At 43.1% G+C, this 27,903-nt stretch overlaps 1 protein-coding gene across 2 annotated transcripts; it reads left to right on the top strand.

Annotated features, from left to right (window-relative positions):
* The first annotated feature begins 1,949 nt into the window (after window positions 1-1,949).
* Window positions 1,950-27,897, top strand: LOC139584387 (ankyrin repeat domain-containing protein 27-like). 2 transcript variants are annotated; one of them, XM_071416154.1, is made up of 27 exons: window positions 1,950-2,081; window positions 10,670-10,792; window positions 11,650-11,760; window positions 12,118-12,274; window positions 12,409-12,563; window positions 12,855-12,914; window positions 13,032-13,085; window positions 13,267-13,332; window positions 13,440-13,516; window positions 13,835-13,956; window positions 14,704-14,782; window positions 14,886-15,024; window positions 15,282-15,374; window positions 15,590-15,708; window positions 15,887-15,969; window positions 16,144-16,259; window positions 16,461-16,553; window positions 16,839-17,036; window positions 18,802-18,858; window positions 19,259-19,375; window positions 19,629-19,793; window positions 20,032-20,226; window positions 20,341-20,460; window positions 25,260-25,433; window positions 25,524-25,617; window positions 25,810-25,891; window positions 26,160-27,897. In XM_071416154.1, exons 2-27 carry the CDS (start codon window positions 10,691-10,693, stop codon window positions 26,533-26,535), a joined length of 3,204 nt encoding a protein of 1,067 aa, XP_071272255.1. In that variant the 5' UTR covers window positions 1,950-2,081; window positions 10,670-10,690; the 3' UTR covers window positions 26,536-27,897. The 2 variants fall into 2 exon arrangements, with proteins under 2 accessions (XP_071272255.1, XP_071272254.1); XM_071416153.1 differs by having other exon boundaries at window positions 20,029-20,226.
* Window positions 27,898-27,903: the final 6 nt, after the last annotated feature.

Genomic DNA, 27,903 nt, shown 5'->3' with positions numbered 1-27,903 from the left:
GTGTATACTTGGTCTTGCGTTTTAGGTTGTTGTCTTGCTGAAAGGTGAATTTGTCTCCCAGTGTCTGTTGGAAAGCAGACTGAACCAGGTTTTCCTCTATGATTTTTGCATGTGCTTAGCTTTATTTTGTTTCCTTTTATCCTAAAACACTCCCTACCTATAACATGATGCAGCCACCACCATGCTTGAAAATATGAAGTGGTACTCAGTGATGTGTTGGATATGCCCCAAACATGTGCAGACTTCCTTCTTTTCACTTTGTCAATTAGGTTAATAATGTGGTGTAACTACAATGTAGTTGATCCATCCTCAGTTTTCTTCTATCACAGCCAATAAACTCTAACTGTTTTAGTCACTGAGTGGTTTCCTTCCTCTCCGGCAACTGAGTTAGGAAGGACACCTGTATCTTTGTAGTGACTGGGTGTATTGATACACCATCCAAAGTGTAATTAATTACTTCACCATGCTCAAAGAGCTATTCAATGTCTGCTTTTTTTATATTTACCCATCTACCAAAAGGTGACCTTTGCGAGGCATTGGAAAACCGCTCTGGTTGAATCTGTTTGAAATTCACTGCTCGTTTGAGGGACCTTACAATTATCTGTATGTGTGGGGTATAGAGATGAGGTAGTAATTCAAAAATCATGTTAAACACTTATTGCACAGAATGAGCCCATGCAATTTGTAAGTTAAGCAAAATGTTACACCTGAATTTATTTATGCTTGCAAGAACAAAAGGGTCGAATACTTATTGACTCGAAACATTTCAGATTTGTATTCATTTGTAAAAAATGTAATAAAAACAATTCCACTGACATTTTGGGGATTTGAAATTGAAATTCAGGCTGTCACTTCAAAATGTGCAAATAGTCAAGGGGTGTGAATGCTTCCTGAATGCACTGTACATGCCTAATTTGGGCCCATTTTAAATATATTGAAAGGGCCTTCTATTACAAACGAATTGTTTACCATGGGTAGGTAGGGGACCTGTGACATTAGCTCCCAGTGGTTCCTAGCGCCTCTGCCATTGAGGCCTAAACTTTCACTGTAGTCACTGTGTTGCTGATTAAAACCCTGTTTCATGTTAGAATATAAAATACAAATCACAGCTCATTTTGAATAAGTGATGGATTAGAAAAAAGTAAAAGGTCACGTACACTTTCAGTATCCCGATTGCACACTGACATTGCAACATTTTATTACATTACACTGTGAAAGAAACACTTAAACCTATGTTATTCTGCAAATCAAGTTCAAGAACGTGTTAGAGAGCAGTAAAGGCTTTTTTAGTATTATACTGTATGTTGATTTACAGTGTAACTTGGCTTCATTATGCGCAGTGGAGAGTCATCCTTTCTGTTAATGATTTGAGCCAGGCCGCTGAACAATTTGTTCCGGAGTAGCAGTATTGGTTTGCGGTAAATCGGGGAACCTTCACCTGATTTGTTGACAAAACCGAACTCGCGTTTGTTTTCCTCATCAAATGAGGGATTACCGTTCTCCATGCAGCAGGATATGATGCTGGCATCACGATTTTTTTCTCTCAAAATAAGAGTCCCCTTACAAAGACATGCTGAACTTGGGTGTAGTAAAAGGTCAATAACACTTCGTAATTTTCACTGCCCCATGAAATTACAACAGACTACAGGTCTACAGACCCTACCGAGTACTCCAAACCCCACTTTTACATCAGCACAATATTTTTTTTCCTATAATCCCAATATTGTCAACATACCAGTCTTAACATTTTATTTTTCAGGAGTGGGTTTAATGTTTAAAAATATATATATATAAATTCCGTCTTGCATTTGCTTACAAACAATACATATTGACGTTGATTAAAATATATATTTTGAATGAGTTAACCATGCAATGGTTTGAAATATGGGCTTTAATTTGGAAGGGTTCCTCATTACGATAGTGACGTCACCTTTATTGCTGCTTGCAGAATAGTAGTAAATTATGGAGACTGGTGTTAGTGTTGACAGCCATCGGTGGATCAGATGGTGACTTCTGTTTACTGCAAGTCTTTTGAAGAAGTGCATTTTGCAATGCGATTCCTCAGGGTTTAGCAAATAGAGGTAAGTTAATGGACATATTGTGTTTGTATGAATGTAACGTTAAATGCAAGCCGACGTCGCTGTTGCTGTGAGCTAGCTAGCTAACTACTGTAGCTAGATAGCTGAAAGATAAGCAGCGTGTTAGCTCTTGATCATGACTCAGTTCCATTACACATAAATCATTGGACGAAGGCGTCTTCTGTACGGGGGAGTTTTGTTAAAAGCCCTGATGCTCGGTCTGAACATGTACACGCATTGCTTGCGGTGCGGTTTTGGAAGCATAAGGACCTTATCTTTCATATCACCAATAAATAATTTTATGAAAACAAAAGGTTAAATTGATACACCTTTTATATGGTTAGTGTTGCCATATCGCAATGTTATGGGTTGTGTTTACGAAAGAGACCACCTGTGCTATCTAGCGTGCTCCTAACACCTGTGTAACGGAAGAAGGCCGCCAGAAACTTGTCACTGAAAAATGTCAGCTGCAACTGTGATAAACACGTTAAAACAGTGTTTCATTTTGCATTTGTGAAGTTATTTTGATGTGATCTGAAAATATATATTTTTTAGAAAAGTATCACAATTGAGAATCTATTCACGTTTAGATGGAGTATACAAGCATGTCGTTACACACGCAATTACATCTACTAAATATGCGTATGTGGCCAATAACACTTGATTTGATTTGTCTGTTTGGCTGCCAGTCTACCTTTGTAAATAACATACGTTAAATTAAGGAGTAACGGTAGGCTCTTTTAAGAGTGCATCTTGGGCTAGCTAACGTATTAATGTAGTTAATACAAAAATCTGGCTCTGAAACCTCTACCCATGTAGCTTGTGCAGTCCACTTACTAAGTCTCTATTTGCAGGCAATGATAGATGTCCAATTGGCAGAACATTGCTTACATTGCTAGAGTAATTTGTGCCCCTTGATCTGGCCAGCTATTATTGATTTCAATGCTGTCTTGTGAGCATTGTCCCAGGCCATATTTTTGTCCACTTCCAAAGCAAGTATTTGTATGATATTGAACTTTGACTGTCTCTTACAGCCTGAAAATTGCAAACTTCTTACAGCCTGAAAATTGCAAACACATTACACCCCTTACCTGCAATATATCAAGTGTAATTTTGCAGTATATATATATATATATATATAACCTATTCCTGGAAGTTTTCAACCTGTGCACTATTGTACCCCCGATTGCGTTGTCCGTGGATTAGTTGGCACGGTATGCAAATTGTAGTGGGGTTAGGGTGTCGGGTAAGGTGGAGATGATATGATCCTTAACTAGCCTCAAAGCATTTCATGATTACTGTCCACTGTTTTTGGTCTGGATAAGTTATAATCGTTACAGTGGAAACAACATCCTCTATGCACGTCCTGATGAACTACCCGAACATTTCCCAGTCCGTGTGATCAAAACAATCTTGAAGCATAGATTCCGATTGGTCAGACTAACATTGAACAGTCCTTACCACGGGTGCTTCCTGCTTAAGTTTCTGCCTATAGGTGGGGAGGAGCAAAAATAAACCATGCTTTGTCACATATACCAGATAGGTACAGTGAAATAAAATGTTGTACAGGGTCAGCCATAGTAGTATGGCCGCCCTGGAGCAAATTGTGGTTAAGTGCCTTGCTCAAGGGCACATCGACATATTTTTCACCGTGTTGACTCAGGTATTCAAACCTGCGACCTTTCAGTTACTGGCCCAATGCTCTAACCGCCAGGCTACCTGCCACCCTGAATGGAATGGAGAATGGAGGTATGATCTGATTTTTCAAAAGGAGGGACTTTTAGTCATCCCGGAAGGTAGAGGAGCAATGATCCAGAGTCTTTGATTCGCGTGTAGTACAGGAGATGTGTTGATAAAATTTCGGTAGCATTTTCCTCATGTTTATTTTATTAAAGTCCCCAGCTACTATAAATGCAGCCTCGGGATATGCATTTTCCAGTTTGCACAAAGTCCAGTGTAGCTTCTTGAGAGCCGTCGGGGTGTCGGCTTGTTGGGGAATATACATGGCAGTGACGATGACCGAATAAAATTATTTTGGGAGGTAATGCAGTCTGCATTTGATGGTGAGGTATTCCAGATCGGGAGAACCAAAGGACTTGATTTCCTGTACGTTACCACAATCACAGCATCATGAAACATACCCCTCCACCTTTCTATTCCGGAGAGTTTCTTCCTGTCTACATGATGGATGGAGAACTCCGCTGGCTGAATGGAATGGGCGAACAAACCAGAGGTAACTAATTTCCGTTTTTTATAACTACAAGCTGGTAAGCTCTATTCCTGACCATGAGGTCAGTCATGCATCATACCGGCAAGCCTATGCAGTAATTGTCGGTATTGTGGTTCACATTCAAGACACCATGGTTTTACAGAGCCTTTGATGAGCACATTTAAGACTGTCGTCCGTGAAATCTGATTTGTGGGGACATCAAATTGTATACAGTTTTGGCTTGTTATCCGTGGGATACTAAATTAGTGATAACTCTAAATTAGCCTAGTACATTAAATCAATTGCATTTATTTTTTTCTGTTGGACAAGCACATGATCATACGATGCAGTGTCCATTTCAGTTGACCTTGGGGCTGACACAACGTTTCAAATTTACTCCAGTAATCTATGATAGGCCTATGTTGTCGACGTATGTGCTTTCGCCTGGGTACACTTCTTTCCATGGAAACAACAGGATGGATGTTAGCTGTATTGGGGAATTAAAACCAGAGTCCAACTCTGCAAACATTGTCATGGCTTTGGCAGAGGAAATTATAGGCATATTCATTTCAAGTGCATTTGAATCAGTACGTTTTTAAAACCTTCTTGTTTGAATTGCAATCATTGTTACTGCTCATCTTGAAGGAGTCTATTGATCAGTGTGTTACAACATGGGACCTTCTATTGTAACATGTCATCTTAGGTAGTGGACCAACCTGGTTATGTGCTCCACTTGGTATCATTTCCCTAGGATTTGATTGTTTAGGCTGGCCTATGTTTTGTCTCCAACATTTGTCATTTTTGGTAGCCAGGCATGGGATTGCCTCCAGTCTATTTGTAAAGTGTACTTGACTGTTCTCACAAGTGTCTTTCATTATAGATAAAACAGGTTGAAGGCACTTGTTATCAAGATGAGATCTGGCACGATAAGTCTAATCCAATAGACTACTAACCTAAAACAGGCCTTAAGAGAGGATGTTGCTATTTTTAACTTTGTTTATTCTAGAGCTAGTCAAAACAAAGGCAAGAAAGTTAGACAAGTGTTGTCTTTCAGAAAAGTGTTAAGGGTGCCTCTTCAAATTAGGTGATACGCTTGTTCTTTACTGGCTAGAGGTCAGTCTGCTTTTAACAGAGAAGTACTATACGCTGACAACCGTGTGAAATCAATGTACACTACATGACCAAAAGTATGTGGACACATGCTTGTCTAACATCTCATTCCTAAATTATGGGCATTAATATGGAGTTGGTCCCTCTGTTGCTGCTACTGTATAACAGCCTCCACTGCTCTGGGAAGGCTTTCCACTAGATGTTGGAACATTTGCTTTGGGGACTTGATTCCATTCAGCCACGAGCATTAGTGAGGTTGGGCACTTATGTTGGGCTATTAGGCCTGGCTCGCAGTTAGCGTTCCAATTCATCCTTAAGGTGTTTGATGGGGTTGAGGTCAGGGCTCTGTGTGGGCCAGTCAAGTTCTTCCACACCAATCTTGACAAACCATTTTATGTATGGACCTCGCTTTGTGCGCAAGGGAATTGTTATGCTGAAACGGTAAAGGTCCTTCACCAAAATGCCACAAAGTTGGAAGCACAGAATCGTATAGCATGTCAGTGTATGCTGTAGCGTTGACTTCCCTTCACTGGATGTAATGTGCCTAGCCTGAACCATGAAAAACCGCCGCAGACCATTGTTCCTCCTCCACCAAACTTTACAGTGGGCACTGCATTCTGGCAGGTAGCGTTCTCCTGGCATCCGCCAAACCCAGAATCGTCTATCGCACTGCCAGATGGTGAAGCGTGATTCATCACTCCTGAGAACACTTTTCCACTGCTCCAGAGTACAATGGCGGCAAGCTTTACACTACACCAGCTGACGCTTGGCGTTGCGCATGGTGATCTTAGGCTTGTGTGCGGATGCTCGGCCATGGAAACCCATTTCATGAAGCTCCCAACGAACAGTTATTGTGCTGACATTGCTTCCAGAGACAGTTTGGAACTCAGTAGTGAGTGTTGGACAAATTAGTTTTTTACGCGCTTCAGCACTCAGCGGTACGGTTCTGTGAGCTTGGGTGGCCTACCACTTCGCGGCTGAGCCGCTGTTGCTCCTAGATGTTTCCACTTCACAATAACTGCACTTACAGTTGACTGGGGAAGCTCTAATGGGGAAGAAATTTGAGAAACTGACTTGTTGGAAAGGTGGCATCCTATAACAGTTCAGTGAGGCCATTCTACTGTAAATGTTTGTCTATGGAGATTTCATGGCTGTACTCGATTGTATACACCTGTCAGCAAAAGTGTGGCTGAAATAGCTGAATGCCGTCATTTTGAAGGGTTGTCCACATACGTTTGTATAAACAGTGCATTCGAAAAGTATTCAGATACCTTGACTTTTTCCACATTTTGTTACGTTACAGCCTTATGTTTTTTCCTTCATCAATCTACACACCATGCCCTATAATGATAAAGCAAAAAGTTACATTTTTTATATTTTTTATATATATATTCTCTGCAGATCCTCTCAATCTCTGTCAGGTTGGATGGGAGAGCGTTGCTGCACAGCTTTTTTCAGGTCTGCCCAGAGATGTTCCATTGGGTTCAAGTCTGGGCTCTGGCTGGGCCACTAAAGGACATTCAGAGACTTGTCCCGAAGCCACTCCTGCGTTGTCTTGGCTGTGTGCTTATGGTTGTTGTCCTGTTGGAAGGTGAACCTTCGCCCCAGTCTGAGGTCCTGAATCTTGTTTCTCATGGTCTGAGAGTCTTTTGGAAAACTCCAAGCGGGCTGTCGTGCCTTGTACTGAGGAGTGGCTTCCATCTGGCCACTCTACCATAAAGGCCTGATTGGTGCTGCAGAGATGGTTGTCCTTCTGGGAGGTTCTCCCATCTCCACAGAAGAGCTCTGGAGCTCTGTCAGTGACCATCGGGTTCTTGGTCACTTCCCTGACCAAGGCTCTTCTCCCCTGATTGCTCAGTTTGGCCAGGCGGCCAGCTCTAGGAAGAGTCTAGGTGGTTCCAAACTTCTTCCATTTAAGAATGATGGAAGCCATTGTGTTCTTGGGGACCTTCAATGCTGCAGAAATATTTTGGTTCCCTTCCCCAGATCTGTGCCTCGACACAATCCTATCTCGGAGCGCTACGGACAATTTCTTCGACCTCATGGCTTGGTATTTGCTCTGACATGAACTGTCAACTTTGGGACCTTTTTTATATAGACAAGTACAGTGCCTTGCAAAGGTATTCACCCCCCTTGGTGTTTTTTTCCTATTTTGTTGCATTACAACCTGTAATTTTAAATAGATTTTTATTTGGATTTCATGTAATGGACATGCACAAAATAGTGAAAGTGAAATTAATAAAATGACTTGTTTAAAAAATATAAAAAAGAAAAAATGGAAAAGTGGTATATGCATGTGTATTCACCCCCTTTGCTATGAAGCCCCTAAATAAGATCTGGTGCAACCAATTACCTTTCTGTCACATAATTAGATTGCACACAGGTTGACTTTATTTAAGTGTCACATGATCTGTGTATATATACACCTGTTCTGAAAGTCCCCAGAGTCTACAATAACACTAAGCAAGGCGCACCACCAAGCAAGCGGCACCATGAAGACCAAGGAGCTCTCCAAACAGGTCAGGGACAAAGTTTTGGAGAAGTATAGATCAGGGTTGAGTTATAATTTAAAAAAAAATCTAACTTTGAACATCCCACAGAGCACCAATTTTTAAATCCATTATTAAAAAATGGAAAGAATATGGCACCACAACAAACCTGCCAGGAGAAGGAGGGCATTCATCAGGAGGGCATTCATCAGAGAGGCAACAAAGAGACCAAAGATAACCCTGAATGAGCTGCAAAGCTCCAATCTCCGCTGTGGAGCCTCTGTCCATAGGACCACTTTAAGCCATACATGCCACAGAGCTGGGCTTTATGGAAGAGTGGCCAGAAAAAAGCCATTGCGTAAAGATAAAAAGAAGCAAACACGTTTGGTGTTGGCCAAAAGGCATGTGGGAGACACCCCAAACATATGGAAGAAGGTACTCTTATCAGATGAGACTAAAATTGAGCTTTTTGGCCATCAAGGAAAATGCTATGTCTGGCGCCAACTCAATACCTCTCATCACCCCGAGAACAACATCCCCACAGTGAAGCATGGTGGTGGTGGCAGCATCATGCTGTGGGGATGTTTTTCATTGGCAGGGACTGGGAAACTGGTCAGAATTGAAGGAATGATGCATGGTGCTAAATACAGGGAAGTTCTTGAGGGAAACCTGTTTCAGTCTTCGAGATATTTGAGACTGGGGCGGAGGTTCACCTTCCAGCAGGACAATGACCCTAAGCATACTGCTAAAGCAACACTCGCGTGGTTTAAGGGGAAACATTTACATGTCTTGGAATGGCCTAGTCAAAGCCCAGACCTCAATCCAATTGAGAATCTGTGGTATGACTTAGATTGCTGTACACCAGCGGAACCCATCCAACTTGAAGGAGCTGGAGCAGTTTTGACTTTCTGAATGCACGGTATAGGGTATATAGTAGACAAAAGGACTTCCATCAGAAGATGTTTCAATGTAATGTTGATGTATAGTTTGACCAAACAGCATGAAAGGTCAGATGAAGGAAAATACTTTGTCCATTATCTTGAAGAAAACAGATGTGTCTTTATGCTTACGAGCCGTGCAGTTCACTCCCCACTGGTCACGAGTGTGAAGGAAGTTTTCCCCAAACCAGGGCGCTTCAGACCTTGCAGACAGGTCACACGGCACATTCTTCAGGGTTTCAGGCCATCAGGCAGCGTCTATCTGATAGCCTACCAGGCAGGGAGCACGCAGAGAGATGAGAGTGGAAGTTGATGGTGCTTCTGTCTTCACACTGAGCCTGAGCTACTGCTAATCTACTATGAAGCCTAGTCCGACTCCGAAAGAGGCTGGTTTAGGTTAAGATGAGTCCTCCCAGTCCCACTCTGCTACTGTGGTGTGGGACTGTCCCAGTCCCCCCCCCATGGCGTTATCTTTCCTGCGATTCGTAAAGATGACGTTGAGCTCAGCATCTCAAGTCCTCTTTACTCGGCGCAGACAAGAGAATAGATCAGGCTACTCAATCAGACGATGAGACTTTAAATGGATTTCATATTCAGGTGTTCTCCATTTTGGGGATGATGCTCACATGATGTATTTATGATTTTCCAATGGAATGATTGGAGTTTTATATCAGAAGGAGACATAAAAGGGAAGATGTGATGCCACAGCATCATATGACCTGGCTAAATCTCATATAAAAAAGAAAAAAATAGTTTCAACAGGAGATGAGGCTTCTGTCTGAACATTTGAGGCTTCGGGAACATTTTGTAAAGGCTCGGTGCAGTCAAATGTGATTTTGTATTTATTTATTTATTTCTACATTGAGGTTGGAATAATACTGTGAATTTGTGAAGATGCTGATGCCCTTTTAGTGTTAGAGCTGTTTGAAAATAGAGATTTCAGGCCAACTTTTTTGATGGGAAGGAGTTTTGCCCTGCCTGGTGACATCACTTTAAATTAGTCAATAGACACAACCTCTCTGCCAATAATGACTTCAGTTTTCCCTCCCCACTCAGACCACTCCAAGACATTCATAGATAAATTCTTGCTCGAGAAAGTGCTCTTGCTAAGAAGCAATTTATTTATTATAAAGTAAGTTACTTAATTTTCACCCAGAAATGATTTGATATTGAGAGAGAGAATGCTGCATTGAGCCTTTAACAACCTGTTGGTTAGATCCTTCCTGCTGTGTGTCTCTGAGAGACTGACTGCTTTAATAAAGGTTGATGTTTCATGAAGTTCTTCTAAACATGTCATCTACACATACAGAATCTCTGGCCCTGGAGATGCACTTATGTGGGGAACCAGCTTTTGTAATGTAATTTCTGAGAACGTTAACGAGCTCAGCTGAGAGGCAGCTGGCTAGGGAGAGGGAGGAGGAGAGCAACCCTGGAGACAGGAACAATATTCTTGTTGTTCCTGTTGTGGTTTCAGACGCTTCAGGAAAGAGGACACTCTCTGGACCTAGCTGCTTCTGTCTGTTTGTCCTCTTTGGCAAACCCTTAACCTCGTCCCCAGGCAAATTGCTACCGTAAATAGCCAACATATACTGCATGTTCAACAGAGATTTGGCTGGTGGACTAAACCCCTAGCTAACCAGCCACTTTGCTCTTACCTAGGCTACTTCATGTCAACAACTCTAACATGTTCTCTGTCCAGCCTTGGCTGAGTCTTCGTCCTTATGGAGCAACATGAAAGCATTTTTTGTTGTTGTAATTGTCAGCCAGACAAAGTCACCTAATATGGAATCCTTCCCTCCTACCATATATTTACTGTTAACTGTCCACCTCTTTTCCTCCCCCCAGGAGCCAGAGATCCAGATCCTTATGGCTGTGTATGATGAGAACCTCCTGAAGAACCCTTTTTACCTGGCACTGGAGAAGCAGAGACCCGACCTGTGCAGCAGAGTGGCAGAGCTACATGGCATTGTGAGTGGCTGTGGGGCCGTACTATAGTACTCAGCCCTTTTTTATATTGTGTATGTTACCAAGCTCAGCAGAATAAAACTGCTATTGTGTTCAGGCCTGCATGATCTTATACAGTAAATATTCCAGCTATAATGCACTACTCCCCCTCTGTCTGAAAATGCAGGATTTAAGAGAGTGACGTTTCTTCTTTGTGAGCTGTGTGTAGACTTGGACCAGAATCACACAATGTAAAGGGTCAACATATTGAGCTAGGCCAGCACGACTGTCCAGAAAATGCAGGACAATTTGGTACCACACTGGCTGAAGATTCTCTTTATGGCAAGTCAGCTGCAGGGCACGAGGGCATCCATTTATGCAGAGATAAGAAGAACATAAAGGAAAAGAGTCAATTTTTCATAGTTGAGGGAGGCCATGTTATTGCTTTGGAAAATAGTTTGTCTTGCCATTTGTAGAAAATGGCCACTTAGAAGGTTCTCAGCCTACTTGGTGGTTAGCAAAGGAATATATAGAGGATAATATCTGGACCATTACTATGACTCACCACTGTTAGTGTTCTGGGAAGTTCTCAAAGGAGAGCTCTGTCTAGTAACCACCTCCTACAGTGAGAGAAGGAGAGGGGGCGAGAGAAAGCTCATGCAGACACTACTGTCATAGGTGTTGAATCGCGTGTGGGTGGTAGGCCGTACCAGAGAAATAAATGCTACTGGCTTAAATGTGAAGTAGCATTTTTACAGTCGGCTCAGGTGCTTTTTATTGTGGGTACTTTACCAATAAAACCTTTTGATGAATCCATTCTCAGTCAGTCACGAGAAGCATTGTTGATTACCCTTGTTGATGATGGTGTGGTTGTGCCACAGGTTTTGGTGCCATGCTGTGGAAGCCTAACCCTTGGTGCATACACAGCAGCCCAGTTTGAAACCTACGTTTTACACCCATCTGGAGAAGGGTATCAGACTGTAGATGGAAAGGTAAGATCCATCTGCCAACGCTACAGTTCCTGTTGTATCATTGGTGCAACTACACAAAATATCATGCAGTTTTATTTTCTCTATACCACAGGAGGTTAGTGGCACCTTAATTGGGGAGGACAGGCTTGTGGTAAAGGCTAGAGTGGAATGGTGTCAAATGCATTAAACACATGGTTTCCATGCGTTTCATTCCATTAGCTCTGTTCCAGCCATTACTATGAGCAGTGCTCCTCTCAGCAGCGTTCACTGCTATATACCCATTTAGTTGATTGTAAACAGCTGCTATAAAGCAGAACGTTCTTGGTTAAGACATCTTGGTCAACGATACTACCTGTGTGTTTTTGTCCTGTCTGATAGGAGCTGACCATCCAGGACAGCTTGGTGAGACTGGGCTTAGGGTTCCAGGCCCCAGCCAATGTGCCCATCCTGTTTGAGGAGACCTTCTACAATGAGAAGGAGCAGAGCTACAGTATCCTCTGTATCGCCAGGCCCATCGACACCGACCAAAGCCCAGGTAGTACTGCTTTCCTCCAAAGTGACAAAAGTTGATTAACTTAGTGTATGGTTTAGGCCATATTGAACCAGATACAAACACCTATAGCCACCATCTCACTCTCACCTTTCTTCACTCCCTATTTTCTCTCACAGTGGAGGTGACGCCCAGCCCAGCCCCGTACTATCTGAAGAATGTGGAGGATGTCAGGGAGTTCCTGGGCTGCCATGTTGAGAAACTGGACAAGTTCATCAGCAGCTTTTGCCACTCATTTAAGGAGCAGGAAAAGAAGGGACTGCGACACCACATCGTAAGTACTTACCCTAAACAACACACCTATCTGACGCTAGACTGCTTTCGACACCATGTAGAGTCTATGCCCCGACGAATGAGGTTGTTCTGAGGGCAAAAGGGGTACAACTCAATATTAGGAAGGCGTTCATAATGTTTTGTACACTCGGTGTACAGTAACATGACACACTAATGTATAATATTTAATGGCTAAACTATAGTAATGTACACTAATGTATTGTATGCTATAGACGTATAATAAGATGTTATATGACTTCTGCTTTAACATATAACTGTGCTCTCCCCTCAGGACTCTGTGAATTCTCTTTATACTAAATGTCTTCAGTGCCTGTTGAGAGACTCGCGCCTGGTGAGTAGCATGTTTTGCTACGGAAAGCAAAACCCATTTTCAAATTATTTTCTCCTGTTTCATGCTTATTGGACACAATACTGAGAAGTAAAGCTGATTTGTTAAACCTCCTTTCAGAAATTGCTGGTCAAACAGGAGCTCCAGATGACTCTCCTCAAACAGGCGGTTGAGGTAGTTCTATCCTAGTCGCCATCCCTCACACTTACTTTCAAATTTGACATGTCTGCTGCTTCTCTGGGTGCTTTTTGGACTGTTTCTTCATTCTGGTCATCAGTGAAATTATGTTGTGTGATGCTGTAATGATGTAATATATTTTTATGTAAAGTTGTCAGTAAATATTTTTCTCTTTTAGATGTATATACATCATGGTATCTATGATTTCATCTTTAATTTTGTGGGGACTCTTGAAGCCAGCCAGGTATGTAAATAAATACTATACAGTATTTGATAATGCTGTCATTTATAGGCCCAGAATTCCCATGCAGTGAAGGTTAATATCTATGTTTATTATCACTGTTCCAACAGGATTCTGCCTTCAACAAAACCACCAGAGGCCTGCAGGACCTGCAGCAGAAAGACTTTGGGGTCAAATCTGAATTTAGGTTGTTTTTTTTCACGTGGTCTCTTTTAATTTCTGCTTTTTATGATTACAACTCAATAACGTGATGCACATCACATTATAAATCTGTGCTGGCCAGAAAACAAGTCTGCATACAACACAAACAAAAATGAACAGACACCATATTGATCTCCATAATGTCAAGCAGGTTTATAGCAGTAGATCCCTATCAGGTCATTTCACCACTATAACCTGTGCTGTTGTGTCTATAGACTATAGGAGTATGTTTGTCTTTCCACTCTTGTACAGTATCAATATTGACTTATCCTGTTGTACTTCCGTGTTATGTCTCCTCCTACAGTATAAATATCCCTCGGGCCAAGAGGGAGCTGAGCCAGTTGAACCGCTGCACCTCTCCTCTACACAAACTGCTCTGCCTCAGGAAGGTGTCTCTCACAATCATGCAGTCCCCCAGCCACTCCGGTATGTGTCTGTCTGTTTTTTATGTCTGTCTCTGTCCATCCTACCTATGCCATTTCATGTCACATCGGCAGCAGTTTACACAGTGTTACAGACTTGTATGGAACCATCACAAATGGGACGGATTCCATTTTAAAGGCACATTTGCATTCCACTGTCAATGGGCTGATTGTTGTATCATCAAATAAAATGTTTGCTTTCATCCAGAAATACATAAAATGCATAAAAAGCTGATTTACCAATGTTTTATGTAGACATGACATTATTATAAGCAGCCTACAAGTCTTTCAAGGCTGGTCATTGTAACCCAGATCAGGATTTGTTGTCTGTTCTATTCACGCCCTCCCTGGTAATATAATAACTCGGTGTGTACACACAGTCCACAGAAAAGAAACTGTAGGGGCCTAATGTGTATGTCCAGTTTGTTTTGCAAATCCAACCTTGTTGGCCACATAACAACCCGGCCCTGTCTCTGCAGAGTGCTGCAATCCGCTCCTAATTTCTGATGGCCAAACAGCCAATTTACCAATTTAAAGCCTAAATGAGGACAGAGGCAGAGTGTCTGAGAGGTTACACTGACTGTGTGGACACTTGCCTGTTTTGTAGGATGAAGCTGTTTTATGTCTTCATTTTGAAGAGCCATTTCTCCCTGCTGTATGCTCTAGTTGTAAACATCACACAGTCACTGAAACTTAGATGCAACCACAGTCATTTAATCATTTCTTTCATTTCCATTTTCTCCATATGCAGTTAGCTTAGAGGCTCTGTGTGCAGACGACCTTCTGTCTGTGATTCTGTACTTACTGGTGAAGACGGAAATCCCCAATTGGTGAGTAAGGCGTTATAACCTAGTAATAACTTGGACCTAGTAATTAAACAGTCAGTAATTCATGACTAACAGCCATGTTAAACTAACAAGCATGCTCTTCCAGGATGGCCAACCTGAGCTACATCAAGAACTTCCATTTCTGTAATTCCACCAAGGAGGAGCTGAGCTACTGCCTGACGTCGTTCGAGGCCGCCGTGGAGTTCATCAGACAGGGAAACTTCGGCCTGAGCCAGGGACGCGTGGTGAGCACAGTGCAGTACACAGGGTGTCTCTTACATTACATTAGTCCTGGCCTGCTTGGCTTGGCTCAATATTGTGAAGAGGGCTTTATACACCACAAGCACATACGTTGTTGTAGCTGATATCCTATCCAAGCACATTGTTGACTTATATACGCCAACTTATCACTGCAATACCTGTGATAGCAGGCCAAAATAATATTGATAAAAACACTCCCCTGTGCAGAGTGAGTGACTATGGCTGTGTGTGAGGTTTGCAGGGCTTAGGTGACCTGAACGACAAAGTGCATTTCACCCAGAAGATAAACCTGCTCTCCCAGAACTCTGCTACCCCCATAGACCGTCTGTTTCAGGTGAGAACCCTGTCCCCTGACCTTTAGAAGGGGAGAAAGCTATACTCTGCATAACGTTATGCTTCATTCGTCAGATGGACACCTAATTTCATTCAGCATTTTAATTTTAATATGAAAACATTTGATTAACTTTTTTTTACTTTTTTTATCAATTGTGTGTGTTGATCCTTTTTATTTATCTTTGCTGATTGTGTGTGGATTGATGGATTCTGCAGCACATAGCCAATGGTAACGAGGTGGAGGTCCAGCGTGTGTTGAGTGAGAACCAGAGTGACAGGGTAAAGGGGTGCCACCCCCTCTGCTCCTGTGACCACTGTGAGCTCCGTCTCTCTGGGTGGGTACCGCTCCCACGCACACAACTCCTCTATCATAAAAAATGATATTCTCAGTAGGAAAAGTTATTTCTTTCACTACATCTTGTTATAATCATTTCCCCTTTCTGCCCATTTTAATGGCTTAAAATCATATAGGAACTGAAAATGTGATTATTCTTCAACTCTGTCTGCTTACAGGAGCCTGAATGACCCCTCCATCATAACTCCCTTCTCTCGAGACGACAGGGGATACACTCCACTTCACATCGCTGCTATCTGCGGTAAGAGATACCAACAGGTTTCAGAGGTACCTAAAGTTGTCCAGAAAACTGCCTCCAGGCCACACAACAGGGGATTCCTGGTCTGCCACATTCTGTACTGTTCATCCCTTTCCATCTGTCTCCCTCATTTCCCACTGTCTAAATCAAATAAAAAGCCTGTCTTTGCCATGGCAGGTCAGTCCCTGTTGATCGACCTGCTAGTGTCTAAGGGAGCTCTGGTGAATGCCACAGACTACCATGCCCTCTCACCCCTACACCTCTCCTGCCAGAAGGGCTACCAGCGAGTCACGGTGAGCCAGGACGCTAGCAGGATGACTATAGCAGGGTCCCAGATCTGTTTGTGCTGCCTTGCCTACTCCTAAACAGATCTTGAACCAGGCTAGGAGAGCTACAATAAAGATACAAAAAGGATACTTCTATTACAAACTGTATATTGTCTCTGACATATTTATATTTTTCTCACATTCTGTTTGTCTCTCTCTGTACTCCAGCTGCTGCTCTTGCACTATAAGGCTTACTCCGGTGCCCAGGATAACAATGGCAACACTCCTCTGCACCTGGCCTGTATGTACGGACACGAGGATGTACGTCAGTCTGGGGAGTCACTCTCCATTTAAAATCTGGATTTAAGTGCACAGTTTATTCCAACAGCCTTGACTCTGCCACTTTGTGTGGTAACCTGAGTGATAGAGCTGAAGAAATGTAACCAGTCACAGTACATGGGATAGCAGTCACAGTATCTGTATTGATACTGCCTTAAATAAGTATATGGATGATGATGACAGGGGATGACACCCTGCATTGACAGTCTTCTCTATGGTAGTTCAGAGGAGATTGTTCTCAGTCTAACAGTGTTATCCGTGTCTCAGTGTGTTAAAGCCCTGGTGTACTACGACCTGCACATGTGCCGTCTGAACATCCAGAATGACAAAGGCGACACCCCCCTGCACATCGCAGCCCGGTGGGGCTACGAGGGCATCATTGAGGTGCTGCTGCAGAACGGAGCCAGCACCACCATCTACAACAAGGTCAACGACTCTCCACTACAATGTGCCCTCAACTCTAAGGTGAGGAGTAGAGACCCCTGGTCACAGCTGACCCTGCCTCTGCCTGAAACACACTTCTTACATGGGTACTTTAACACTAGGAAAGCAGAGAGTGTCATATTGACCAAAATGTTTTTTTAAATACTCTGCCATTTTTTAAAGTCAGGTCCTTTTCCTGAATAAGTCTATATAACACTTATTTGTGTTCTAAGCAATTTCAAGAGGATCTTATTTTTTTTTCCTGGCAGTCATCCAGCACAGCTGATAATGTTCCATCGAAACTACACTACATGACCAAAAGTAAATGGACACCTGCTTATCAAATCTCATTCCTAAATCATGTGCATTAATATGGAGTTGGTTCCCCCTTTGCTGCTATAACAGCCTCCACCCTTCTGTGGAGATTGGAAATTGTTTAAGGTGAAAAGTGTAAGGTGTTCGGATCACAAAGAAGAACATTCGTGACACGCTGTAAAAAATGTAAAGATGCTGGAGGAGTGCTTGACACCATCTGTGAAGCATGGAGGCAATGTGATGGTCTGGGGGTGCTTTGGTGGTGGTAAAGTGGGAGATTTGTGCAGGATAAAAGGGATCTTGAAGAAGGAAGGCTATCACTCCATTTTGTAACGCCATGCCATACCCTGTGGACGGCGCTTAATTGAAGCCAATTTCCTCCTACAACAGGACAATGACCCAAAGCAAAGCTCCAGACTATGCAAGAACTATTTAGGGAAGAAGCAGTCAGTTGGTATTCTGTCTATAATGGAGTGGCCAGCACAGTCACCGGATCTCAACCCTATTGAGCTGTGAGCAGCTTGACCGATGGTATGTAAGAAGTGCCCATCAAGCCAATCCAACTAGTGGGAGGTGCTTCAGAAAGCATGGAGTGAAATATCTTCAGATTAGCTCAACAAATTGACAACTAGAATGCCAAAGGTCGGCAAGGCTGTAATTGCTGCAAATGGAGGATTCTTTGATGAAAGCAAAGTTTGAAGTACACAATTATTATTTCAGTTTAAAATCATTATTTATAACCTTGTCAACGTCTTGACTATATTTCCTATTCCTTTTGCAACTAATTTCATGTATGTTTTCATGGAAAACAAGGACATTTCTAAGTGACTCCAAACTTTTGGACGGGGTGTATATGACATGTGTTTTTTTAGAATGTTGACGTCCAAAAGACTCGTCATTGGCTCGAAGGGGGGTCCCACTCGGCCAGGCTTTTCTGCTGTTAAAGATGAGGCTTAGCATACTAAACATTTTAGTTAGATAAATATATATATTCAGAGAAAGTATTAACAGAAGGGTGGGAATTGTTCTAAGGAAGAAAATATTTCTGAATGGCCTAGCAACAGGATTGGCTTGATATATTTGCCTTGTCATTCAGTATTATTATGATTTTGAACAAGAATTAAATGTGAAAAGGTTGTATTAGAAATAGAGCCTACTTTTATGCTTAAGTAATTATTTATTGCCTACTTTTTAATCTCTTAAGCTGATGTATGAACCTGAAAGAATGTGAAGAAAGTAACCCAGTTAGTGATTATCCTTTTACAAAAGCTTTTGTCCTGTATAGCTTAACGCAGTGTGTATCTAGGCTACATACCAGAATGAGTATCAGAGGTAATTCTGGAACAGCTGTGTACATGCCAGAATTTGTAAACAGAACAGTGCTTGTGTGTCAAGGAGTGTGTTTGTGGACTCGTTATGTGCAAATTAAGAAGTATGTGCACATGCGTAAGAGCGTGTGTAACTGAAGTGTACTTGTCTATGCGTCTTTCAGATTCTGATGCTATTGGAGTTGTCCCACAACGTCTCTCATAGAAGAGAGAACAATGATGTAAGTCAGATTTCATCACTTAGGAAGTGACAGAGAAGAGATGTAACTACAGTATTTCATTAGATACAATGATGGCTCTACTCCAGGCAGCCAGCCTGTTAGAACACCATTAACCAACATACTGTAGTTCTACTCTAGACTCTTACAAATATATCTCTTCACTTGCTCTGCTAGGAGCAGCCTGTACTGCATGGGTGTCAAACTCATTCCACGGTTTTTGGTTAAGATGTAGACAACTAGGTGAGGGGAGTTCCTTATTAATCAGTGACCTTAATTCATAATTTAAGGACAATGGATGAGCCAAAACCCGCAGACACTCGAGCCTCCGTGGAATTAGTTTTTGAAACGTGCTGTACGTGTGTGTGTGGTCAGCTGAGTGACGGTGCTCTCTCGCTCTCAGTCCCCAAACCGTTCCCCCCAGGCCTCTGACTGCAGCAGCCGCCGCTCCTCTGTTTCCAGCACCACCTCCCAGAGCGCCGAGGCCAGACCCGACGGAGACAGGGTCCGACACAAAGAGGTTAGAAGGGAGCACTGAGGACCCCTGGGCAGGGCTGACCCTGGCAATGCCTGAGATGAGTAGCATCATCTTAATTTAAGGGGAATAGGGATGTAGTAGAAATTAGATGCACTATTTTTCTATATCGAGGGAAGCTAATATTTGCCGCTTTCACCCAACATTTTTTTGTGGGATGACTCTCTGTAATTTGTAATCCAGTTTGTAAAGATCTGGCTGGTGTTCTAATATGTAGCCTCACTCTCTCGACTGACAGGTGGAGAAGTTGCTTCGTGCGGTGGCGGATGGAGACATAGAGATGGTGCGGTACCTGTTGGAGTGGTTGGACGAGGAACCAGAGGAGCAGCATGCAGGGCTGCCATCCTGGACAGAACTGTGCCACCCACTGTGCCAGTGTCCACACTGTGGACCAACACAGAAGGTCAGAGAGCAACCCTGGCCTTTCATTCCTACTCCTTGGCCAAGCCCCTTTCTGATATATAGACGATGTCAGTGAGCAAACGGCAAACTTGACACATGGCTGGCAGCACTGAAGCTATGTTGAATGGAAAGTTAGATGTTGAAAAGATATGATTTATGATGTTCCTGCAGTGCTGCCTAGTTAACTTGATGATGTTATTCTTCGTATTTTCCTCTGTGTGTGTGTTTGACTCCAGAAGTTGGCGTGCCTGCAGGCCAGTGGTCTGAGTGTGAACAGCAGTAGTGTGGATGGCTTCACTCCCCTCCACGTCGCAGCGCTCCATGGTCACACAGCCCTGGTGTCCCTGTTCAGCCGCCACGAGGCCAATGTTGACGCACGCAACAGCCAGAGCGCCACGCCACTGCACCTGGCCAGCCAGAACAACCACATACAGGTGGGCACGCAGCACTATATTTCAGCTGTGTTCGATTGAGCTTGCATGGCACATCTGAACAAATGGAATAGTCCCAAAAGCTCAAACCCCGCCCATCGCATTAATCATGTTCAGGTAGTAACATCACTGCTGGAGTGCAACGCCAAGCTGAATAAGAAGGATCACTATGGCAACACTCCTCTGATCCACGCCTGCCTGAGAGGTCACCTGGACACAGCCACTATCCTGCTACAGGTAAACACACACACACACCGTCCTGCCGCAGGAACACACACACACACACACACCGTCCTGCTACAGGTGAACACACACACACACACCGTCCTGCCGCAGGTAAACGCGCGCACACACACACACACCGTCCTGCCGCAGGTACATGCGCACACACACACACATACACACACCGTCCTGCCGCAGGTACGCGTGCACACACACACACCGTCCTGCCGCAGGTGTTAAGTTCATGTTTTAAGTATCCCTATATTCCTGTTATTACGGGGCTATCACTCAGTCAAGAGTGCGCATGCGCATGAAGTCTAGTTCGTTGATGGACCTGGTCTTGAGTGTAATGGCTACTTGTAGTGTTCATATAGTTTAGTAAACTTTGTTAAACTGGAACCTTGTCGTTGTGTCATTTCGAGTTAACATTGGTAGCAGAGGATGGTTTCTAACTACAATGTGCCACCTCACTTCGACGAGAAGAGGTCGTACGAAAGTTGGAAAAATTAACTGGGAATCTGGACACGCGTTACTAATCTGGACGTGAAAAAGCAAGCACTTGCGGTGGTATTATCGCTCGAGGAAAGAGCGAGAGATACAGCACTGGAAATATCCGTTGAGGATTTGAACAAGGATGAAGGTATGGGAACTTTGATCACAGCACTGGATTCTGCATTTCTTAAAGAAGAAAAAGACCGTGCCTACGAGGCATATTCAAACTTTGACAGTGTTACGAGAGATATTTCGGTTGCAATGACGGACTACATCATCGATTTCGAACAGATGTACAATAGAATGCGCAAGTACGACATGGTTCTCCCAGATGCAGTGTTAGCGTTCAAGTTGCTAGACACTGCCTGTCTAGATGGTAGGGAGAAACAGTTAGCTTTGACTGCTTGTACTGTGCTGACTTTTGCAAATATGAAGTCGGCACTAAAAAGAATATTTGGTGAAAAGACGTCTGTCGCGCCAATAACAGATGGAATGCAAGTGAGTGACGCAGCATATTACACGGAGCAGCAGAGAAAAGGCGCCAACAAGTCACGTTCTCAAGACAACCAGAAGAGGGCGCCATTTCCCGGCACAAATCCTTTGGACAAATATGGAAGGAGATCGAAATGTGCTATTTGTCAAAGCACTTACCATTGGGTTAAAGACTGTCCTCATAAAAATGAACAAGTTAAACTAACAGAGGAAAATGTAAACACAGAGATAGAGCAGTGTAACATTACACTGTTTTCAAATGAATCTGATACTGAGATTTTTATAGTTGAATCCTTAGGATCTGCTGTGATTGATACTGCATGTACACGGACAGTGTGCAAAATGGCTTGATAGCTATGTCAGTGAACTAAATATGAAAGAAGTACAAAATATGATTGACACACCAAGCAAAAGAGCTTTCAAATTTGGAGATGGGAGAATTGTCCATTCTACCAAGAGAGTTAAGATACCAGCAAAAATTGGTCAGACTAAGTGTCACATTGAAACAGAGGTAGTCCCTACAGATATCCCCTTACTATTAAGCAAAGCTTCCCTCAAGAAGGCAGAGGCTGTACTAGACATAAAAAATGACAAGGCAGTGATGTTTAAACAATCAGTGACTCTTGAACTTACTACCTCAGGCCACTATTGTGTAAACATTTTAGACAAAGACATCTCACAGAGTCCATGCAAAAATGAGATTCTGACAGACACAGAGCACATGGAGATTCTGACAGTCACAGAGAACATGAGCACTAAAGAAAAACACAAAGTATTGCAAAAGCTTTACAAACAGTTTGGACATGATACAGTTGACAGACTTCAGAAGTTACTCAGGAGTTCAGGGAATAATGATGATGAGAAGTACGAAACTGGAAACAAAGTGTACTACAAACGAGTTGACTGTCAAGAGTGGAAAGGACCGGGAGTAGTCATTGGTCAAGATGGTGTGGTGATATTTGTGAGGCACGAAGGCGTGATTGTCAGGGTGCATCACTCAAGATTGCGGAAAGTAAATGAGCTGAGAATCAGTAGATTCAGTCTCCTAATGAAAATGACAAAAAGGACACAGTAACAGACACAAACCTACCAGATGTCACATCCAATGATATGGACACTGAAACTGACACAGGAAATGGAGCAGAGACCTTTAACCATGCCACAGGTAATACTATTGAGCGTTCAAATGAGGAAAACATTCAACAACAGCCATATGTGTTAAGAGAACATGGTTGTTCCAATCTGAAAACAGGACAAACTGTTAAATACATGGACAGAGAAAGTGGTATTCCACATACAGCAACCGTCATTGGACGAGCAGGAAAAGTAAAACACAAGAACTGGTACAACTTGCAGTACTCTGAACCAGCTACACTTTCTGGTACAACAGGGTCAGCTGACCTGTCACTTGTAGATAATATCAGAATTGAATCAATGGAAAATCGAGAAAAACAGAATGACATTCAAAATGATGATGTACTTGAAACAAAGGACGTGTCATTTGACTCTGCTAAGCTAGATGAGCTCAGTAATTGGAGGAAAAATTGAGTGTTTGAGGAAGTCAAAGACATTGGCCAAAAATGCGTCTCAACAAGGTGGGTGTGTACCCTTAAAGAATCCTTAACTGGAATAGTGCCTAAAGCACGTCTAGTGGCTAGAGGTTTTGAGGAGCTGGCTGCTAAAGAACTCCCAAAAGACTCACCGACATGCGCCTCAGAGTCACTCAGATTGCTGATGTCAGTGATCTGCCAGAAAAAATGGAAACTTAATTCCATAGACATCAAATCTAGATTTTTGCAGGGAACAGAGCTGTCAAGGGACATTCACATCCGACCTCCGCCTGAAGCTAAAAGCGAAGGAACACTGTGGAAACTAAAAAAGTGTGTGTATGGACTGGCAGATGGATCAGTCAAGGCAACAAGTCAAGGCAACAATGCTGAATACAGGTGGAAAAATGTCACAAGTGGATCCTGCAGTCTTCTATTGGCTTGATCAAGACTGCAATGTGACTGGAGTACTTGCCTGTCATGTTGATGACTTTATCTGGGGTGGCTCACAGACCTTTGCTTCAACTGTGATTCCACACCTCAAAGCTGTTTTCTAGGTTGGCGGTGAGGAGCATGATCATACATTTTTGTTATGTTGGCATAGAGTTTATTACAGTTGATGGCAAAATACTGATGCAACAGGAGAGCTATATCAAGAATCTTCAACCCATCCACATGGATTCTTCAAGAGCCGTACAAAAGAATTCCCCTCTATGTGGAATTGAAGCTGATAAATTGAGGTCAAAGATGGGACAAATTTTATGGGTTGATAGACAGAGTAGACCTGATGTAATGTTTGATTTTTGCAACTTGGCATCTAACACAAAACACGCCACTGTACAAACCATTCATGAGGCAAACAAAGTTGTTCGTAATCTGAAATCACAACAAGTGATTTTAAAGTTTCAGCATGTTGGATAAGATGACTCTTTGAAACTAGTTGTCTTCAGAGATGCTTCGCTAGGGAACCTTACAGATGGAAGCACACAAGGTGGACATCTAATCGTGTTAATGGGTGAAGGAGGAAGATTCTCACCTATCTGTTGGCAGTCAAAAAAAAGGATCACAAGGGTTGTCCGAAGCGGACTTGCTGGAGAAACCCTTGGTCTTGGGGATGGAGTTGACAATGCTATCTTTCTTGCAACTCTGGAGCTTACCACTGGTGAGACAAAACAGCACTTTCTACCTGTAGTTTGTGTCACTGACAACTACTTATTAGTTGATGCTGTGAAGTCAACCAAGTCTGTCACAGAGGAAAGACTCAGCATCAAGGAACTTATTCAAGCACAGAGAATCCAGCGGATTCTGTGGTAGACCACAAAGGAACAGCTTGCTGACTGTCTGACTAAAAAAGGAGCATCCGGTCTTGTGCTCCTACAGGCTCTCGCTCCTACAGGCTCTCAGTAATGGAAAGTGGCAGCTTGAGTAATACAAATAAGAACTGTCACACAACCCATTTGTAATGGGGATCTTGAATAATATTTGGACATTTAATTATGTTGTTGATGTTTTATTTGTCTTTAAACAAAAGGGGGAGATTGTTAAGTTCATGTTTTAAGTATCCCTATATTCCTGTTATTACGGGGCTATCACTCAGTCAAGAGTGCGCATGCGCATGAAGTCTAGTTCGTTGATGGACCTGGCCTTGAGTGTAATGGCTACTTGTAGTGTGTTCATATAGTATAGTAAACTTTGTTAAACTGGAACCTTGTGTCATTTCGAGTTAACAGCAGGTACACACGCACACACACACACACACACACACACACACACCGTCCTGCCGCAGGTACACACACACACACACACCGTCCTGCCGCAGGTACACACACACACACACACACACCGTCCTGCCGCAGGTACACACACACACACACACACCGTCCTGCCGCAGGTACACACACACGCGCACACACCGTCCTGCCGCATGTACACACACACGCACACACCGTCCTGCCGCATGTACGCACACACACACGCACACACCGTCCTGCCGCAGGTGAACACACACACACACACACCGTCCTGCCTCAGGTGAACACACACACCATCCTGCTACACACACACATCCTGCTACACACACACGCACACCATCCTGCTACACACACACACACACACACACACCATCCTGCTACACACACACACACACATACACACCATCCTGCTACACACACACACACACACACACACACACACCATCCTTGCTACACACACACACAATCCTGCTGCAGGTGAACACACAGGCTAACTGTTACTCTTTACAATGTGTGTTCTATGGGCCTCCAGAGCAATGCGTCAGTGAACCTGTCCAACAACCAGGGGAACACGGCCCTGCATGAGGCTGTGAGGGGAGGTCACCTGGTTCTGGTGGAGCTGTTACTGCAGGCTGGAGCCCTGGTCCACATGAGGAACCGGAGACAGAGGACAGCACTGGACTGTGGCAAGGAGACTGGGGGCAAGGTGAGAATAGAACAGCTACTGCATGGTCTAAATACACACTGTATGTCCAGTATCAGATCGGAGAGAATCATTGATTAAATGTATCTACAGAACACTGAGATCCTGAGGATTCTTCAGAAGGCTTCTGGACTCTCCCCTGATGCTGAACCAATCAAACTGCTCTCTGTGCCCAAGGGGGCTTTGGGTAAGAGAGCCAGTATTGACACCAGCCACTTTTTCCTTGACCTGCTAGAGGGTGACAGTAGAGATGTGCCACAACCAACACACAGTGACAAGTCTTCGTCACCATCTTCAAACTGTGGCTGCCTTCCTATCCTATACCACAGAATGCATTCCTGTGGTATGCTAGTGTCTAACTCGTTTCTCCCAATCACAGCCCATTCATTTGTCCAGAGGTTCAAGCTCCATCAGCATAATACCAATGGAAGATGTCAGAAGCTGGCCCAGTCAATCAACAGGTTGGTCTCATGGAAAGGATGACTTGTGTCTCCTAGTGGAATATTTGAACTTGAATTTGCTAAACGTATTATTTTACCATGTGGAGTTTGTTTGTAGTTGAGTTAGATGTCAAATGTTTTCTAGAAAGTATAGAGAAATGTTTAAGCAGTTAACACAGAGGTCTACAATACAACTTTTGTCATAATAAACTTACATTTTAAGGAACTGCACTGAAACATAGCAGTTCCTTTTAAAATGTAAGTTTATTAAAAGGGATGATGTTTGCAGAGTTGAGCAGATGAAGAAAGGTCTTCCCAGTGTGCCTTCCATCAACTCACCCACTGCCCAGAGGAGGAAGCTGAGACGGGGGGTGACCCTGGAGAGCAGTGGACCTTTCAGCTCCAGCCCAGAGGGAAGCCCCCCGCCTGGGTACCACAGGGACAGCGAGAGGGTCCTGAGTCACTGTCACACCGTGGACACAGAGCACCCCCTATTCCCTCAGTGGGCCCGGGACCTGAGACACACAGGAGAGGTTAAGGTGGACACACATGTAGCCGAAGACCGTTCACACACAGACACTCCCGGTGAGCCTGACATACTTGACGTGTCATGTTCACAGCTGATGGCCGTTCAAATACACACACACAGCCAACGACCCCTCTAATACACTACAAACAACCAGCAGCGACCCGTCACACACACCTAGCCAAGTCAATGAAGGAGATAAAGACCGAGAAGGACATGAAAAGATGTCCTCACCAGATACAGATTTACAGTGGAAAAGATACTGTCCAGAGGCTGGGAGCCCACCCAAAGAGCTGGTAGAAGACCTGGTGGAAGAAAAGGAGATCCTCTAAGGAACGGATGGTTGAGGCAGACCCCAGACGGGAGAACTTGCACAGAGTGGGTTAACCAGAGATGAGTGGAGCCTAGTTCTAGTTACAGAAAGAGGACTTCTATACTGACTGTTATTGAAAGCACTTTTTCACCTTGCCTTCAGGAAAAAGGGTAACAAATCATGTTAATTCAACTTCATGCGAATGTCATTTCTGTTTTAGTACATTTTTTATTTGGTTGCTCACTCTTCTAAAAGAGAGTAGATGGAACGTTCTAACAGTGACATTATAGCATATCACGATGAAGAAAGTTGGTTTACTTGATAGGATCATCTGCATCTATGCTCCTCTTACATCTGACAGGGTTTTATTTCAACATGTACAATCAGGGCACTGTTTTTATTCTTAACTATTTTGTTTTTTTATTACACTTCTCAGGTTTGGATATCATTTTTAATTGACTGCGTTAGTTATTCCCTTTTTAGAAAACCATCAATTCTCCTTTCCAGCCCATCTATAACAAATGACATCTGAATGACTATGCACAGTAAGGCCACACTTGTATCCCAGTGAATGTCACACACAGTTTTCTTGGTTGCTCTGTAGGTAGAGGGAGCAATGTATACACATCTATATACAGTGAGTAGCTCAATTTGTTGACTCCAGAAATTGTACTGTAGTTGTACTGCATTTGAGAATATAGTAACCCAACTGCCATAGTTAATGTCTATCATCTTTACTTTATTCTGATGTCACACATGCCATGGAAATGGGTACATATGTAACCTGTAGAAAACAATATATTGCAAAAAGTGCTTATTTATCATTCAGCAGAAAATTCTGTTTCACCTCAATGGCAGTTGATCCTGCCAAGCAAGGCCATATAGGACCCAACCGATGCTATTGGGAGTTTGCACTTTACTCCTACCATTTTGTTTTCTGTCAACAACACTCTGAAATGTCTGTAGCTCTTTTTGAATTGACATTATTTTAAATGATCGTTATCCAGCACATACAGTATATTTAACACAAATGACTAGCATCAATCAGCGTAGGGATGTATTTTTATTTCAAGGTGACCGTTTTGGTATATGCAGTAGTAGTTATCCACTCCAATTTCAATGTTAATTTATGTATAAAGTATTTTATTTTGAATGTTGAGGCAGTGAACAATAAATAAACCCATGATCTATTGT

Source organism: Salvelinus alpinus, chromosome 9 (genome assembly GCF_045679555.1).
Source record: "Salvelinus alpinus chromosome 9, SLU_Salpinus.1, whole genome shotgun sequence".
In the NCBI taxonomy this organism is placed as follows: Eukaryota; Metazoa; Chordata; class Actinopteri; order Salmoniformes; family Salmonidae; genus Salvelinus; species Salvelinus alpinus.
Note: the sequence above shows the minus strand (reverse complement) of the source record. Positions and strands in the feature narration are given on the sequence as shown.